The following is a 17,916-nucleotide window of genomic DNA, read 5'->3' on the forward strand; positions in this document are numbered from 1 at the left end:
GCATTGTTTGTCATTGACTGTGACTACTACTTTTACAATTGCAGTTATGATTTTTCTTGGGAAAAAAGAGCATTCAGCTCTACGGAGGATGCTAGCACTTGGTTTTTTAAGAGTGGTGCTTTTAAGCACATTGTATCCTATAGGGATTTGTTTACCTTTGTTGTTGCAACTTCTGTTGGCAAATCAATGCAATGTGCCAACAATGCATCTTATCCTGTTAGAGGTGTTGGAGAGATTGTCTTGAAAGCCATTGATGGCTCTACTCTCCGTTTATAGGATGTTTTATATGTGCCAAGGATAAAGAAGAAGTTGTCCATTTCTTCTTTAGCAAAATGTGGAATGTAAGTCACATTTGATGATGATAAATGCATGGTTAGGGATAAGGAATTCTTGACTTTGGTACGCACGTGCACATTATGTCATGGACTTTATGAGTTAGATGCTCATTCAGTTGATCGGTCAGTTTATTTAGCATCTACTATTACTCTTGCTATGTTATAGACAATGTTATGGCATGCTCGCATGGGGCATGTGAACTACGGCAGTTTGATGCTTATGCAACTTACTCAGATATTGGAAGGCTTACCTCTATTGGAGAGATCTCTTGAGCACATTTATGAGGGATGCATTTTGGCAAAAATACATTGGTTTTCTTTTCCTTGTGATGTTGCTTTTAAAGCTATGGCCAAGTTGTAGATTGTGCATTCAGATGTATGTGGACCCATGCAAACAAAGTTATTGGATGGGTGTTATTATTTCGTCACCTTCATTGATGACTTTACTCGTTTTTATTGGGTTTATTCATTGGTGAAAAAGTGAGAAGTGTATGATGCAATTTTGGCTTTTAGTGCACTTGTGGAAAATCAATCTTGCTGTTAGATTAAGACTCTCCGTTTGGACTGAGGGGGGGGATACATCCTTGCTGAGTAAAATTTTGAAGCAAAAAGACATTGCACATCAATATACTATTGCATATACTCCATAGCAGAATGGGGTTTTAGAAGGGAAGAATCGGTCACTCATGGAGATGGGTAGATGTATGTTGAAAGCTAAAAAATTGCCACATGGATTCTGGATGGAAGCAGTTATGTGTGCTTGTCATGTTTTGAATAGGTATCCTACTAGGGCATTGAAAAATATCACACCTTTTGAGGCTTGGAATAGCCATAAACCTTCAATTGGTCACTTTCGTACTTTTGGGTGTTTTGCATATGCTCATATTCCAAAAGTATTGAGAAAAAAGTTGGACAATAAGGCTGTCAAGTGCATATTTGTGGGGTACACTAGTGAAAGCAAAGGGTACAGATTGTACAATCTTGTTTCCAAGAAAGTTTTCATTAGTAGAGATGTGATTTTTGATGAAAAATCAGAATTATCTCTTGCTAGTTATGACATGTATGAGGCTGCAAACGATGTGTTTGAAGGGCTGCTGCCTATTTCTTTTGGTGATATAGTTGGAGCTTCATTTAATGAACAAAATGTTCAGCCAGTTGCTCCATTAAATAATATAGAAATTCAGTCTATGGCTGATCTGAATATTCAGCAAGATGCTGAACTTGAGGTTCATCAAGAGCATATACATGATCAAGAGGCTAGACAAATACCTAGATGGTACTTGCAGACTCTACAAGGTAGTCATTTGGATGCTCCTCTTGCTGGTCATACTTGGAGACAAACACGTCTGCATGATCATGCTAATGCTATGGAGTTTGTTATGGCAGCAACACACATGATGATGAGGAGCCTGATTCTTTTGAGGATGCGCAATGGAGTTTGCATTGGATGGCAACAATGCAAGCTGAATATGATTCTATCGTGAAGAATTGAATATGGGATTTAGTTACATTGCCTGTTGGAAAGAAAGCCATTGGTACTAAATGGGTCTATAAGGTGAAATGAAAAGTAGATGGATCCATTGATAGGTACAAGGCGAGGCTTGTGGCAAAAGCTATGCACAAAAGAAAGGTATTGATTATGAGGAGACATTTGCTCCTACATCTTGTATGACTACTATCAGGTGTATAGTTGCATTAGCTATCCTATGGTTCGATTGTGCACAACTTGACATTAATATTGCATTTTTATATGGAGAATTTAAGGAAGAAGTGTATGTTCAGTAGCCCATGGGTTTTGCAGTTGAAGGATCCGAACACTTGGTATGCAAGCTGAAAAAGGCTTCATATGGTTTGAAGCAAGCTCCACAAGCTTGGTATGCCAAAATTGATGCTTTCTTACTTAGCCAAGGGTTCATTAACAACCCATCAGAGTCTACTCTTTACGTATGCAAAGAGGGGGATCCTTGTTGGTCATTTGTCTTTATGTGGATGATTTTTTGCTCACAGGAACACATGTTGGTCATATTTCAACGTTTAAGAAAAATTTGCAGCAAACTTTTGAAATGTTAGATTTGGGGCCTTTGCATTACTATATGGGTATTTAGTTTATTCATGACACTAGAGGCATTGGATTGTTGCTCTAGCCATATCTCCCGAGCCATCATCAAATACTCTATACGGGAGATCACAAATGTAGTGTATGAGAGATAAAAACAAGTGGATGCGAGCATTTAGTTTGTCCCAATGTGCCTGAGCCTTTGCCAACTCTAACTTATCACTCATAGAGAGTTTGGACTCGTCTCTCGATGAAGGATGGTGAATAGCCTATGTAACAAGCTCTGCTAAAACATAGGACTCTAGAATGGTAAGCATCATAACACACCAAATGCGGTAGTTCTTGCCATCAAGCTTTTGATTTGATGGAAGAGCCGGTAAAATGGGCACCTTTCGGTCCATGATCGCTTGAAGCTCTGTCTTGGTCTCCGAAGACATCTTCGTCTAAAATGCCTGCATAAAACACAAAAAGCAGCCTCCGCCAAGTGTGAAAATGTAGCTTGCTAGGGCTCTTCTCCGCTCGTCTCGTTCCTTCTTCACCCGTCGGAGACGATGAAAAGGTAAACTCTGCACTTGAAGGCCAAAAACACAGCCTTCTTCCTTCTGGAACAGCAAAAATCAGCAGCAGCTTCAGCAACTTTGCTTCCTTGTTGCACGCCCATGCTTGCCTCAGCCTTGTTCTAATGCACAACCCTCCTGCTTGCCCTTGAATGCTGAAACGCAGCCTTGTGTCGCGCTGTAACCTCCTCTTCAGATAGGTCCCAGTCCTTCAATGCTTTGATACCATGTCAGAGTGAAGCGGTGCGGAAGCATATGACCAAGACTGAGAGTGAATAGAGAGAGAAAGAGACAGTGGAATACAGAAATTCTGCAATGAAGAATGCTGTATAAGGAAGCAAATATGTACATGGGCGTAGAGTGTATGTCTGCGTATGTCTCCACCTCAAAGATCTCACAGGCTGTGAACCTCGAAGTATGTGCAATAGTCTTCATGATCAATAATTTGGAAACCTGCGATCAGAGAATGTCTAACTGTGTGCTGAAACCAGGCAATAAATAGCCTGAAAAGAAAATGGTGAAAATATGCTGTTGGCCGCATTTAATGCAGCTGACTGTATTGTCCAACTGTAAAAACAGGCTGTCTGATTGAATTGCTGACGTGGCATCACTTTTGCGATCTGACCAGTGCTGCCACGTGGCACACCTGCGGACTGTATGGAACTGCCACGTGTCACCCACAGCACACACAACTGTTCGAATGCATGGCTGACAGGCAATGCATAAATACACAGCCTATCTCTCAAGAATGCCTGTCTAGGGGATGACAATCTCTAACAAACGGGACTCCGGGCCAAGGCTATGCAACACTCATTGTCACATAGAAGTGTAGTAGCTCATGTTCATGAACAGCCAAGCTCCTTCGCGGTAATACAAGTTGCTCAATACTCAGCCTCTATAGATGAAAGGGCAATTGTAGGTTGCTTCTTGCTGCTCTAAAAAATCATGATCAGTCCCACTTTTTATGCTAGTACACATTTTGTGATTTGCCTTCAATCGCTACAGCTTTAAGATCCCCTTGATTAATTTTTATTAGTTTTGATTTTCTGTTTCGTATTCCAAGAGCCACAGTTTTAATCTGAAAATAATCCACAAAATGGATTTGCATCTCTTTCGTGATAGTAGCTGTATCTCTTTCTCCTTGAAGGTCTTGGGCTTAGTTGTTTTAGGAAATCTCTTCTGCATAGAGCACATAGCCTCTTAATTTTCACCAATTTGGCAGGGAAGAAAACATAGAATTCTGGATAAGGTGTCATTTGACAATCTGGGATTATCTAATACACGGAGTGATGCCCACTGCTACAGGGAAGAAAACATAGTATTCTTGATGAGGTGATATTTGACAATCTGGGATTAACTAATACATGGATTGTTGTCCACATTCTCCTCAATCTAGCGAGCATTATCATCATACTTTCCTAGGTTGGTGGACAAACATGTCAGTTAAAACACAAGCTCTAAAGATGAGCCTCATAAATAGCAAGTGATGGAATGATGAAATGTAAATTAACTGCACTCTGTTACTATGCTCGTATGTTCGGCATAGGTACTAATTTTTTTCTTAAGTTTATGTAACGAGCAGGGCCATGTGTGTTTAAAATTGAAGTGACAGATGCTGCTCTAATGCATAATTGCTTGAACAAAATATACTCAGCTGAATCTGGCAAGTGCTTCTGAGAAGCAGAAAGCTCACCAAACAGTGGGATTCTATTTTGTACTGAATTATACCTTGTTATGTGTATGTCTAGGCCATTGGAGTGTGTACAAATAGGAAATTTTGATCTAGTTTATATGCAAGCTCATATGGTGGTGTAATCAGGGAAAGGCTGTTTTTGTCATTCTTCAAATTCTGGCAGCTGTCCTGCTTTGCTCAATAAAATTATGTACCCCTGTATTGTATGATTGAAGTGGATGTGTCTTTGGCTCACATACTCACAACACATTTTTGTGTAAGATGTTCATATGGATCTGATTATTTCATACTTATACCTTGGGAAGTTTTCCACGAGTAGTTTATCAATAGATTTTTCTATTTTTGAACAAAAATATGGATAAAAGAATGTAAACTCGTTTGTTGCTGGCATTCACCAGGATCTTGATGACATGAACATAGAGATCATGAGGAACACGTTATATAAAGCTTACATTGAGGACTTCTATCGGTTTTGCAAAGTAAGTTTGGAGAGGTTCCACCTTACACTGCAAAGTAAGTACAAATAGCTACAATATTATAGTGTTAGTTGCACCAATGGACGATCATGATTGTCACTATTGTGGTTCAGAAGTTGGGAGGGGCAACAGCAGATATTATGTGTGATTTATTGGCATTTGAAGCTGACAGGAGAGCAGTTAATATCACAATCAACAGGTAAATCCCCCTCCTGGAGAAAGAAAGAAAGAGAGAGAGAGAGAGAGCACACTTGTCCTTTTGTGTTTGTTGAATCCATTGTATCTGGTTTATATGAGATGGCTTAGAGCCACCTTGAACTTTGTAATCTTGTTATCCTGTACTTTTTTCATAATTAATATGAACTACCCATTATGAGAGAGAGAGAGATAGTCATATTAAAGTCAGCTGAAGGCTGCAATGACCTACAACACCAAATGGTGATTATTACTGATCCCTAGTATACCTTGTCATGGATAAAACAAATAAATAATGAGAAAGTGGACTCATATATTTGTACAAGAGCCCCTAGATCTTCAATTTTCTAAAGATCTAGCATTCAATTACCATGAAGGGATCTCAAACATCCATGACGGCATCACTTGAGGTGAGGCTCTCTAAGAATGTTTGACACGGTGATGGGATATAATGGCTCGTGTCCTCAAATAAATCTTGCAGGCTATGCCTAGTGCCAGGAGGATGAGGCCTTTTAGCTTTGCATATTTTGGTGGCTGTGTCTAGACTCTATGGTCATTCTGGGTAGTTGTCTGCTCAATGGAAGTAGGTGGTGAGGCCTCTTTCAGATGTGATGTAGCCTTGGAGAAGAAGTAAGTGAATGAGTGCGGTCTATTGCTATGTGTACTTGTTGCTACCACTAGAGATTGGGTCAGTGAATCTTGGTGTCTCTAAAGCTTATGAGGATAGAGTTGTAGGCATGTTTGATTGGGAAAGGCACTGATTTGACAAAAGAGGCCAAACCCCTTATGGAAAAGACAATGGTAGCAAACTTGAATCCCGTAGTAGATAGGACATCTCCATATGTAGCTTGCACATTGATATATATTGTCCCTTCTTGTCTCTCATGAATTTTTGCTCTTCTCAATTGAGAGTTGGTGTGAGGAGGTCCATCTAGTCTATTGCACAGCTCCTCCCAAATGACATGTGCACATCCATGTATCCGGCCTGATAATGAAGCTATCATCAAAGAGTATGAGAAGATAGTCCTTGTAGAAAGCTATCTTTGTGTGAAGTGTTGGATGTGGGGGATTCCATATCCTCTTAATGTCTACACACATGATGTTAGACTTGATGATATGGCTCAGCCCAATGTGGCTACGGTGGTTTCGTATGTTTAGAATGATACATTCAATATGTGAACATGTACAAGATGAAACATACACAAAATTTTAAAGAATAAAACACATTGTTTTGTATTTCATTGAAAAAATACCTATAAAATTGTATGTAAAATCAGCCTCCACGCATAAAATGTGCAACTTAAAGATAGATCATGAAGAGGCCTAGGCATTGTGGAGAAGAATGAGGAGAACGGAGGAGAGGGAGAGGGAGAGGGAGAGGATGTAATATGTATGAATGACACTTGAGAGAGAGAGAGAGAGAGAGAGAGAGAGAGAGAGAGAGAGAGAGAGAGATTTACGAAAGAGAGAGAGAGAGAGAGAGAGAGAGAGAGAGAGAGAGAGAGAGAGAAGGGTGGGAAAGATAAGAGAGATGGTGTCGCCTGTGTATGGCCTCGTCAGCTGCTCGTCGCCTATTCGTGCAGCCCGTCTTGGGGCTCCACGCTAAAGCCCAACTTCTGTGCGTCGATTGCAACTTTCATCCTGTGTGTCTACCCTTTCCGTCTCGTGTTCGTGCAACCCACACTTGACGGCGACCTGTGACGTCTTGTCTCGCCTCCTCCACCAGCTTGTTCTTCCTGTGCGTGCAGTTGGAACAAGGTACCGTGGGTCCCTGCTTCTGTGCGTCTGGCTGTAAGTAGACACAGAGAGAGAGCGAGCGAGAGAAAACGACATAGCAGGCGAGACAGACAGACGACTCTGTTCTCCATTCTGCTATTGTGCACTTGCCATTCTGTGTCGACCTAGTTTTGTGCTGCCCTGGGTGCCGCCCTGCTATGCGCCAAGCTGTCGATGTGCCTTGTGATTACATCGCCAACGTTTTTGCTCTGCTTCTGGACCTTCAACCTGCGCAGAGACTTTCTGACTGGAGCACATCGAAAGGACTTTCAGGCCTAGTTATGGAGAATCTACAGGAGTCAAATGGTATTGATATGGCTTTTCTAGACCAGCATATTGCTAATGGGAATGATAAAGATTTGGGCGAATTAGATGGTGACTCGTCACAGCTGAAGATGTTGGACAGTTGATGGATGGGGTTGAGACGGGGCAAACGTCGTAAGATGTCGGTTGATGAACCGGACTTGTGTGCCTAGAATTTGCCTTGGCCAAATGTTCATGCTTCATGCTCACAGCCCAACGGGCCTTTTCAGTTTATGTTGGCTTTTGCTAATAATCTAATGTCGGATTACACTCAAGCCAATGAGGATAAAGCAAGTTCTTTACCAAAAGGGGAAAAAATGGTAGCTGTCATGGGCACAGATCTGGTTTTACAGCAGATTGCTGCTTTCCATGAGAGGGCAGCCATCTTCTACTTCACGGGAAGGACTCCTTTGATCACTAGAATTCGAGCTTGGTTGCAATCTATGCTTGTCAATGTTGAGATGGGTCAAGATAATGCTTCAGCACAAGCGCAGGGCCCGCTTGTTGAAGAGATTTATGATGGACCGAAGGAGTTCTTTGAAGTCTTGTTTCGCTCCTCGGAAGTGCGTGCTTTTATTATGCAACGTATCCCTTTGTTTATGGATGGCAAGTTAGTGCATATGGTTCCTTGAAGACCTATGGCAGAATTTAAGGAGGTACATAGGCAGGCATGTCCCATTTGGGTTGAGGTGGTTAATTTTCCCGCACATCTTTGGAAACTTCTCCCCTTGGTATTGAGAACTCTTGGTGAGGTGTTGGTGGAGCCTTGGTTGGCCTCCTCCGATAGGAATAGGGCATGGATGCTTTGGGATACAGGGAAACCTCGCCCAACTAAAGTCCCGGTTTGAGGTTCCGAGATTGCAAACGTTGGTTTACAAGCTGAAATGGGGAACTTTTGCTGGTCACTGTTTCAGATGTGGCCAATTGGGCCATTTTATTTCTGAATGTGATAGAAGCCTTGATGTTTTGCAGAGTTCAATGGTTCGTGACACGGATATGCACGAGTATCATCCTCAACAAGTGGTTCAGCAACCAAAAGCAGATCATGAGCCACTTCCCCAACATGGACATGATGATGGTAAGAATAATGTGGTTCAAATTGGTATAGAGCGTGCATCACTTTCGGTTGATCGGAATTTGCCTCTGCAGGATAACTCTTGGGTTACTGTGGTTCGATGCAACGCTAGACAAGAGCCTCGTTTGTCTCTTGCCCACCTACCTCCATTGCTCATCACTCAGACTTTTCAACGTAGAGGTAGGGGTTTCTACATGAAACCTCAACCCTCACGTTCTTCTGTAGTCACCGTGGAGGATGAAAGGGCTCCTGATTCTGCTTTGCGCTTTGATCCATAAGGGAGACTTGTGCCTCCTCGTGATGTTTACTGCTCTTAGCAATAGCAGTTTCCTTCTCGTGATTCCATTGCTTGTTTGCAAAGAGCAGATTTGATAGACGTGATCTGAAGTAAAATGGAGAAGTTTCAGGCAACAAAAGTTGTTGATGTGAAAGAGAAAGGGAAAAGGGTGGTTTAATAGTTTTGTAATCTCTGTGTTATCATGAAATTTGCTTTATGGAATGTGAAAGGTGTTTCTTTGGGCAGTAAGTAGCATTGGATGTGGAAAGTTGTGTTAAGTGGAAATTGGGACGTTTTTTGTGCTGTGGAGCATAAACAACATGCTTTGTAGGATCTTCCTATGTATACAAGGATTATTCAGTCTTTTTTAGTGGACATGTTCCACATAAATTTGGAGTATTGTTGGTTGTCAAATCATCCCTACAACCGTCTTTGGTTTCTTTGGACCATCGCGGTAGATTTATGATTTTGGAAAGCCTATATGAGGGAGAGGTTTTGTGGCTGGTGGGGGTGTATGCTTCTTCTACTGCTCGAGAACGTTGTCAACTCTGGGATGATTTGCACTTCTTGGCCATGCCTTGTCCAGGCTTTGTTATGGGTGACTTCAATGCATGTGTATCTATGGATCAGGCGACTTCACAGCATTCGGTCATGGATGGTCTTGAATGACAGGCTTGGGATGCTTTGGCAGCTGTATCCTTGAAACAAGACATGTGGTCTTGGTTGCATCCTTCTCAGCCCGGACATACTTATCGCTCTCTTCAGCATCCAAATACTTGGGCCTGACTGGATCGGATCTATATTTGCCAGAGTGATTTTTTTCTTCTTGAAGTTATTGATATGTGGGTGGAAAGACAACATGTTTTGTTAGATCACTATCCTTTGGTCTTGGAGCTGAATCATAGACCTGTCCATGCCTTTAAGGCCCTTCTTACCCATTTGCCTCTCCGTTTTAACCAATCCTTTCTACTGCAAAATCAGTTTTTGGAATATATTCAGCAACTGATTACTTCGTTTAGCTCGTGGGTCCTCACTGAAGGGATGCAAGGATGGGCTTATTTAGGGATAATGCTCGATTGTTATCCCGATAGTATGGTATTCAGCATGCTTCCTCTTTATGCACTGAATTGCAGCATGCAGAAGTATTATCGACTCACTCGTTGTCTCTGTGTTAGTTGGGGGACTCCAATGATGACTTGCTCACATGCATTGAATGGTTGAAAGGCAGAGTTCAATCTTTACAAGAAGAGGAATATGCTAAATACAAATTGCTGGCCAGAGAGAAAACTTTACACGACAATAATTGTCAATCCCATAAATTCTTTGCTTGCTTGCATCAGAAATATGCTCATGAAAATATTGTGCGTTTGATGGATGAGCAAGGTGTTATGGTCACTCAATCTGCTTCCATTATTCACATGTGTGTTGACTTTTATAAATCGCTATTGGGCCCACAAGAGACTCTTTCAGATGCGGTTCTTTCTACTCCCAAATATATTTGCAATCTGACTGGTAATCAGGTTAAGCCAGAATGGGTTGATTTGATGGAGGCCCATATTTCGGAGGAGGAAGTGAAAGAGGTGCTGTCTCATTTGCCTAGAAGGAAAAGCCCTGGCTGGGATGGGCTTCCTAATCAGCAAATGTGGAATTTTGGTGAGATGCCTTCAGATTGGAAGATTGCTGTCATTCGGTTATTGCCTAAGATTCCCTCTCCATCTTCCTTTAAACAAGGGAGACCCATTTCTGTAATGGGGTCTTTATATAAAATCTTTTCTAAAATCATTGCTAATAGGTTGCAGAAAGTATTTCCGCAGTTGATTCATCCACGCCAATATGGTTTCATTAAGGCTGGAATATATTGCACAATATTTTGCTAAAGCTTCAGCCCAGCAAGTGGTCATCCTTCAGCTTGAAATTGAAAACGCATTTGATCATATTAGCTAGTCTTTTTTGTAGCAGCTAATGACCACCATGGGATTTGGGCCTCGTATGATTTCTCTTGTGGATACTATTAGTTAGGGTGCTGTAGCCCGCATCGCTCTCAATAGAGGGATCACGGATGAGATGGCCTTGCCCTGGTCTCTTCGACAAGGCTGCCCTCTTAGCCCTTTGCTATTTGCCTTAGTCACTCACCCGATGCTTCCATTGTTGGACAAGTTGGCCGATCAACGGGAGATTGTTGGTCTGACTCTTCCTAGTGGGGCCCAACTTTTGGGGCAATCTTTGGTAGATGATTCCTGTATGTTTCTTAAGGCTGATCGCTTGAATGTCAATCGCGCAATGGTTGCATGGAATATTTTTGCTATTGCATCAGGCCTTCATATTAACACTCAGAAATCTACACTGCTTCTTGCACGGAGAATGATTTGCAAGCCTTGGGCCGGCATGGAATTGTGATTTCTAAGGGAAACATAACTAGACATTTGGGCTATCCTATTGGTGTGGATGTAGCTCCCCGTACATTGCTGGATTGGATGTCATCCCGTATTTATGATCGGTTCATGTACTGGAAGTCTCAAGGCTGGCCTCTTCATGTGTATCTTAAGGTTGCTAAATGCATCATGATGAACATGATTTCTTTTTTCCTGCCTCTTCTTTCTTGGACCAAGAAGTTTCTTTTGGAATTGGTTCGACCTATCCGATTCATGCTGTGGAAAAAGAAAGGGAATCGCTTGGGCCAAGTGTGGATTTTGTGGTAGCATATTACTACTTCTAAAAGGATGGGGGAGCAGCTTTGTTGGATGCTAACTTGCATATGGCAGTCTTGAGGCTAGCACTTTTACAGGCATTATGTATAGAGAGTCCTCCCTGGTTAGATATTGCAAAATTTTTCATAGAAAATATAGGAATCTCTCATGGCAGCACGGTTATTCAAGCTTCTTGGTGGCATGTGCTTAATTCCACAAGACCTGTAAAGATCTCTTGGTCTTTTATTCTTTCTCATTCGATCACCTCTTGGCAGGCGATGTTACGTTTTGTAGTTAGGTGCCCTCCTGATTCTCGTAAGGAGGAGAATTTGTTGCGAGGTGAAGTGCTGGCTACTTCTAGATTATTGGATTGGCCTCATAGAGAATTACAGAGAGATAAGTTCAATTGGATGGCTCGCTTGGGCTTGTAGACAGTTCTTGATGGTGTCATTCCTGGACAGGCCCGTCTTTATTCTTTTCGGCATATCTGTCAGCACTTCCGGGTACCTCAAGGCTATCATGACATTTGGTCATCTAAGTTCACCCCTTCGCCAGCTTTACAGCCTTGTCTCCCTTGCGTGATTGGAAGTTCATGATTCCTGATGATTTTAAGAAAAGGTTGGCTAATCAGATTTATCATCAAATGGTGGAAGCCAAGAGATGGGTCACGGAAAAGGCTAATAAAGTATGGCATATTCAGGATAGCAAAAAGAAGTGGCAGGAAAGATTCATCCAGCTCTGGAAGTCTAAGGTCCCGTATCAGGGTAAAGTGTTCATGTGGAGGCTATTTATTGGGGGTCTTCCAACTGGCGATGTGCTGCGTGCCCACAAGATCTCTGCTAGTTGTTGTGTGTTATGTACTACATGCCATGAAACAATGCTTCATCTCTTTGTCTCTTGCCCTGTTGCTAGACAAGTTTGGAGTTTTGTTTCCCATGTGTGGTCTGGGACAACTCAGCACCAGATATCAGTTCGTTCGTGGGTTATGGGAAAGATGAATTCCTTGTCTCCTTTGCCTTCAGATTACTCCTGCCTTTTCCATTTCCTTAGATGGACAGCCTTGTGGCATATTTGGTGCACTCGGAATGCCTTCATTTTTGATTTGGTACCATGTATCCATGGTTATGTGGCCCGTATTCGTGGTTTACTATTATGGCAGATCTCCTCTATGGTCTTAGCTGATTTGGTTCTTGACATTGCTGCTCCTTGGTTGGATATTGTTTTCTCCACTCCAGCTGTTCTTGTGTTAGAGTTGTGGTAGACTTTTAGTTGTATTGCTGACCTGATGGTCTGATGTAAAAATGTGAGACTTGTATCCTTTCTGTTTGGTTGGCCTGAAGGCTGGATGTAAATATTCCAACATTAATATACACTTATTCACGAAAAAAGAGAGAGAATGGCGATTGAAGAAGATGGAGGCTTGAAAGTTCAGCTCAAGAGAGGGAGATTGATGAAGATGGAGGCTGATTTGTGTGGTGAGATGGGAGGGAGGGCTGCTCTTTTTTAAGGGTTGAGGTGAGGGAGAAGAGAAGAGGAGTATGAAAGAGGAAGGTTTGTGAAGGAAGAGAAGTTTGAATGTGTAACAACACAAAAATGGCAAGAATGTAAAGAAATACTCCAACAAACATTTTAAATGGTGTATTAAAAAATTTCAGGGAGACTTAAGAGGCTAGCCAGCTCATATCAGATTTGGGGCTTAATTTGTCTTTGAAGGAGTAGGGTGAAGGCCACTTTCCAAGCAAAGCAAGGGGCAAATGGGTTTGAAGGCTTGTTGGTCAGTTTTGATATTTAGAGGCACTTTGGATTAGCAAAGATCAGAGAATCTCAGTTTTACTCCATCCATTTGCAATAGAAGCTAAAGAAATACTGGAAAGCGTGCTAGTGTTAGGGCCAATAGGCTGTCCATTGTCCAAGATTAAAGTGGTAACACTTGCATTTTCAGTTTATGTGAATTTTATACTTGTTGTAATTAGTGCTAAATTAGGTTATTTACCACCCTCTCTGAGGAGTAAGGTTGGTTTCACATGCCTTGTGACTTGTCCCATTCATGGCATGTGGTTGCACACTTTCATTGTGCTACTCTACTTTTTCTCTTTGGACTAAGCCTATCTTTCTTCTATAAAAGGAGTTCATTTTCTCTCGTTCTACTGCAGATTTCCTTGCTGTAAACTGTGTAAAACTGATCAAGAGACTCCAAAGTTGCTCATAGCCATCTCCACTATCATTCTCGATGCCTCTCAATTGGCCTATTTTCTCAATGTTTTTTCATAGGATGGTATTCTTGTAAATTCACTACAACAACTCTTTTTGAAGCTATTCTTGTACTTTGTCCTCAAGAAGGAAGGTATGTCAATGTATAGCTGGTCATCCATGACGAAACACTGATTGTCCCTTTCTTTTTGCTCTCAATGTGTAAAGAAATCATTTATTTTATTGCATAATAAGTATATGCTATGATGCATGTGCACAAGTATACACCATTTTCATGATTTTGTAAGAGTTAGAAATACTTATTGTACCTCTTAGGTTGATTGTAACCAAGCTCATCCCTAAGAGACTTAGGCTGAGCAAAAATATATTTTGGGTGAAATCACCTCCACATTGGCGGATACACAATGCCTTTCATGTCAGTTTGTTGAGGTCTTTTCATGGCGATGTGCCAGAGGATATGTTTCCTAAAATTTAGCTTGAGGTTGAGGAGTTGGATGCAATTTTGGTATCTGAGCAGATCTTGGCATAAGGAAAGAAAGATTAGAGGTAAAGTTTCCAAGAGATATTTGGTCAAGTTTGAGAATTATTTACCAACGGATGCAAAATGGATAGAAGAGGATGACTTGGCAGACTATCCTCAGTTGTTGTAGCTTTATCTAGATGCCTTTCAATTAAAGCTGACTTCAATTTAGTCTCAGTCAGGTTCAACAAGGCAGGGGTTTGGAGTATTACCTGATGCTCAAGGGGAGGGAGAGGATAACACTTCTAATCCTTCAGTTATGGACAACTGTCGTATGTAGTGGATCTCAGATGTATTCAGCATGCATCCAAGGTACTATGCTGACAATATATCTGTCATGGGGTCACTACTCAGTATACTAGTCATTGTGAGATGTATGGAGATGCATATGGTTGTTACCGTGGCTTTGAGACTATATTTTTGCACTAGTTTGGGATTAGTTCATGATCAATTGGGCATGAGCTTTTAATCAGTTTCAGCTTGGGTTTTGATTAGTGTGAGAACCATTTATGGTCACTTTTGGGATCGGTTTTGCATTAGTTTATTGATTAGTTTTTGTAATGAGCTTGTGATCAATTTGGTTTCACATTTACAATAGTTTGTGTTCAGTTCTTAGATTAACAAATGATCAGTTTATGTTTAGTTTTCAATGGTTGGTTTATAGTTGGTTCCATGCATAGCAACATGTTAGTAAATGCCATTGATAGTTTCAGCCATGGTTTATGCTGAGAATATGCTTTATTATGGTTGTGAAGTCAGAATAGTTGAGAAACATGAATTATTGATACATCCAATGGGTTTTTTGTAATAGGTTTGGATTGTTTTTTAGATTTATATTATTTTTATGCTGGTTGGAAAATTTTAGCAAGTTTAGGGCATGTGGCATGGTTGGACAATAGTAGCCAATGTTATGATGGTGATACCTTATGGAAATTCCAGTGAAGTATGCTTTTCCTTTGGCACAATGCAGTGCAATCGAGGATGATTGCAAGGATTTCAAATGGGAGGTCTGTCATGGGGATGTGAAATTTGAAGATGCTTTAATTTTTCTAATAACATTTAATTAAGCTATTAATCAAATGTGCAAGGCTCTTTAGCACATGTGATGTACATGGTAGTTATTTCATAGCGATATGTCAAGGAACCTGAGGATGTAGTGGGTGTAAAGGCAAAAGTTGAAATAATGTATGGCAATTGAATTTTGGTGGTCAGTTGGTGTTAGTTTTGACCCTGGGACTGTTGTCTGGTCTATTAGTGTCAGTGGCGATACTAGGGACTAGCATTAATTAATTAATTAATGTTAATCTAAGGGTCAATAGAGGTTGGGGACTAGTCTAGGTTGCAAATGGTCTAGCCAATTTAATTATGGATAGGTACATTTTATTTTGGGTAGGGTTAGAAGGCATGAAATTAATTAAATGGCTAGATAATGTTGAAAAATGGGTTTAGAAGGTTGCTACTTGAAAAAAATGCCCATGCAATTTTTGGGGGATGGAGAGAGATTTAGCTTACTCAACTTGCAAGATAGAGGAAGAGATAGTGTTGGTTTGATTTGTATCCATTGGAGGACCATCTGAGATATGCAAGAGATGACCAAATTGGAGCAGGCGACAATAGTTCTAGTCCTTTCAGGAGCTCGCGATAGCAGATTGGAGTTGGCGACAACAATTTGGGGCCTCTTAAGCAATGAGCAATAGCGTTAAATACTGTGTGATACAAGCAGCAATCAGATTTCAGACTTTTCTCGTGTGAAGATAAAAAAATTCTCTATTCTGGCATTCTTTCACCTTCTTCTGCTTGCGGTTAGCCATTCTCAACATCTCTCAGTCATTTGTAGTGGATCTCAGCCATATTTGGTGGACAACAGGAGGATTTTTGTTGTAAACCCTAAATTTCTGCAAAAATTAGGATTTGACCGTCACCTTGGGACTTGTGTCAACAAGAATGGGCATTGTACTCTGAAATCAGCACTTGAAGTTCGTGGAATTAACAGGGATTTCAGATGTCAGGCCATCCAATGTAATTTGGGGCAGCATTTGGCCAGTTAATGGTCCCGTTTGCATAATTCTTAGGTGAAAATCAAGGGATAATTGGCCAAAATTGCTTGTTGATTGTATGTACAAGAAGAGACTTTTGGATTAGCAAAGGAGATTGTGCATTCTCAACTTGTACAGTGTTGTCCATTAGTGTTTAAAGATGAAGAAATACTAAAAGGGGCATTGGTTTTAGGGCCAACCGGTTGTCTATTGTCCATGATTGTTAAGGTAATATGTGCATTTTAGTTGATGCTCAATTATTAATTGTTGTAATTAATATTAAATCATGTTATTTATCACCTTATTCAAGAAGGAAGACTGGTTTTAAATAATCTGTCAAAGTTCAGTGAGTATTGAGTATCAACATCAATGAATAATCATGATATCATCATGTGCATGTGATTTGTGTAATGCCATTGGTAAGTGGTAATTGACAACTGCAATGCTAAACTAACTCTTGAGCTATCATGACTTCAGTCTCAAGAGTCCATGAGTCATGACTCATTTGGATGCGGAGGATCCGTATACCATCTTCTTATTCGACTCTGTGGACCTTGATCGAGAAGATGATGAAGCAGTCTTAGTCTCAGGCTTAGACTTTGGCTGTGTTGCGCGACCATGTGTGGCTTTCGCTCTAGTCACTTTAGTCCTCCTCTGTATATAAGTCTCATAGATTGGTACGTATAGCTCCTCATATAGCATAGAGTAGATATCTTGCTCGTTTTATGGTATCTCCGGGATGTCACCACCTTCTCTATATTAATTTTGTCGACATTCACCCGCAAAGGTGAATGAGACAAATATATAAGAGAAATTTCAACATGTTCAATATTCATACATATTACAATTTACAATCCAACTTCTAAGCAGTGACAAGGTTAAAAGTTAAATAATACATAATATAATTCATTACTTGTGAAGGCTTAGGGGATAGAGCAGTCCTCTCAAGAAGTTGAAGATTGTGATAACAAAACAGTAAATGCTCCAATTGGGTGGTTGTGAGCTTGTTTCTCTTTTGGTGTGAAAGAAGACCTATGTCATTTAGTTTTCTTGCGAGGTTACAAGAATGACAATGCATTTCTATTCAACTTTAAGAGATTGAGGTTATGTAATTACTAATGGGCAAGCTGCAACATCAACATTTAAGTAGGCAATAGATTATAAAACCTAGGTTGCATAATGTATTAGATTATTGAAACATAAAAGTCGCGACTCAAATATCAAAGTAGGAGTGACGGATTGAAGCTGTCTCTCTCAAAGCCTAGCTGTGGGTTCGGCTAGAGTTGTTAACACTAAATAATTATCCATATTACATATGCAGAAGTAAAACAATAACTTGCTTGTCTTAGGGCAAAAAGTTGTTGTGAAGCAAGGCCTTGCCAATTTTATCCATATACTTGTATAGAGAAGACCCAAAGTACACCCCTCTATATTAGTGATGCGCAAGACAGTGTATATACAAGTGAGACTCTTTACCAATGCCTCTTCTTGAACCCACCAACTCTCATTCAAAACATTACACTTAAAAACAAGAGTCTTTGGAGCCACTAGGTCCATGATCCTCTCCTTGTTCCACTTGTGCTTCATTACCTCTATGTGGTGTTGGATGAGAGGATTCATCCTCTTGTAGCTTAATCCCTATATGTTTTCGGTATCAAATATGGAGGCTTACTATTACTTCTGTTGGCACATTTTTACAAGGCTCGATATCTTTGTTGG

The 17,916-nt window shown here is 40.7% G+C and overlaps 1 protein-coding gene across 7 annotated transcripts in view; it reads left to right on the plus strand.

Moving 5' to 3' along the window:
• Positions 1 to 17,916, plus strand: part of LOC148029386 (V-type proton ATPase subunit d2-like) — a 112,384-nt gene that overhangs the window by 70,678 nt on the left and 23,790 nt on the right. For all 7 annotated transcript variants that reach the window (XM_087688194.1, XM_087688198.1, XM_087688197.1 and 4 more), the window contains 2 exons: positions 5,040 to 5,120; positions 5,231 to 5,316. In XM_087688194.1, the coding sequence (XP_087544320.1) occupies positions 5,040 to 5,120; positions 5,231 to 5,316 (167 nt within the window). The remainder of the gene's footprint in view (positions 1 to 5,039; positions 5,121 to 5,230; positions 5,317 to 17,916) is intronic.

This window comes from Lygodium microphyllum, chromosome 11 (assembly GCF_053477565.2).
Source record: "Lygodium microphyllum isolate KBCC chromosome 11, Lygodium_microphyllum_v1.1.10, whole genome shotgun sequence".
Taxonomy (NCBI): domain Eukaryota; kingdom Viridiplantae; phylum Streptophyta; class Polypodiopsida; order Schizaeales; family Lygodiaceae; genus Lygodium; species Lygodium microphyllum.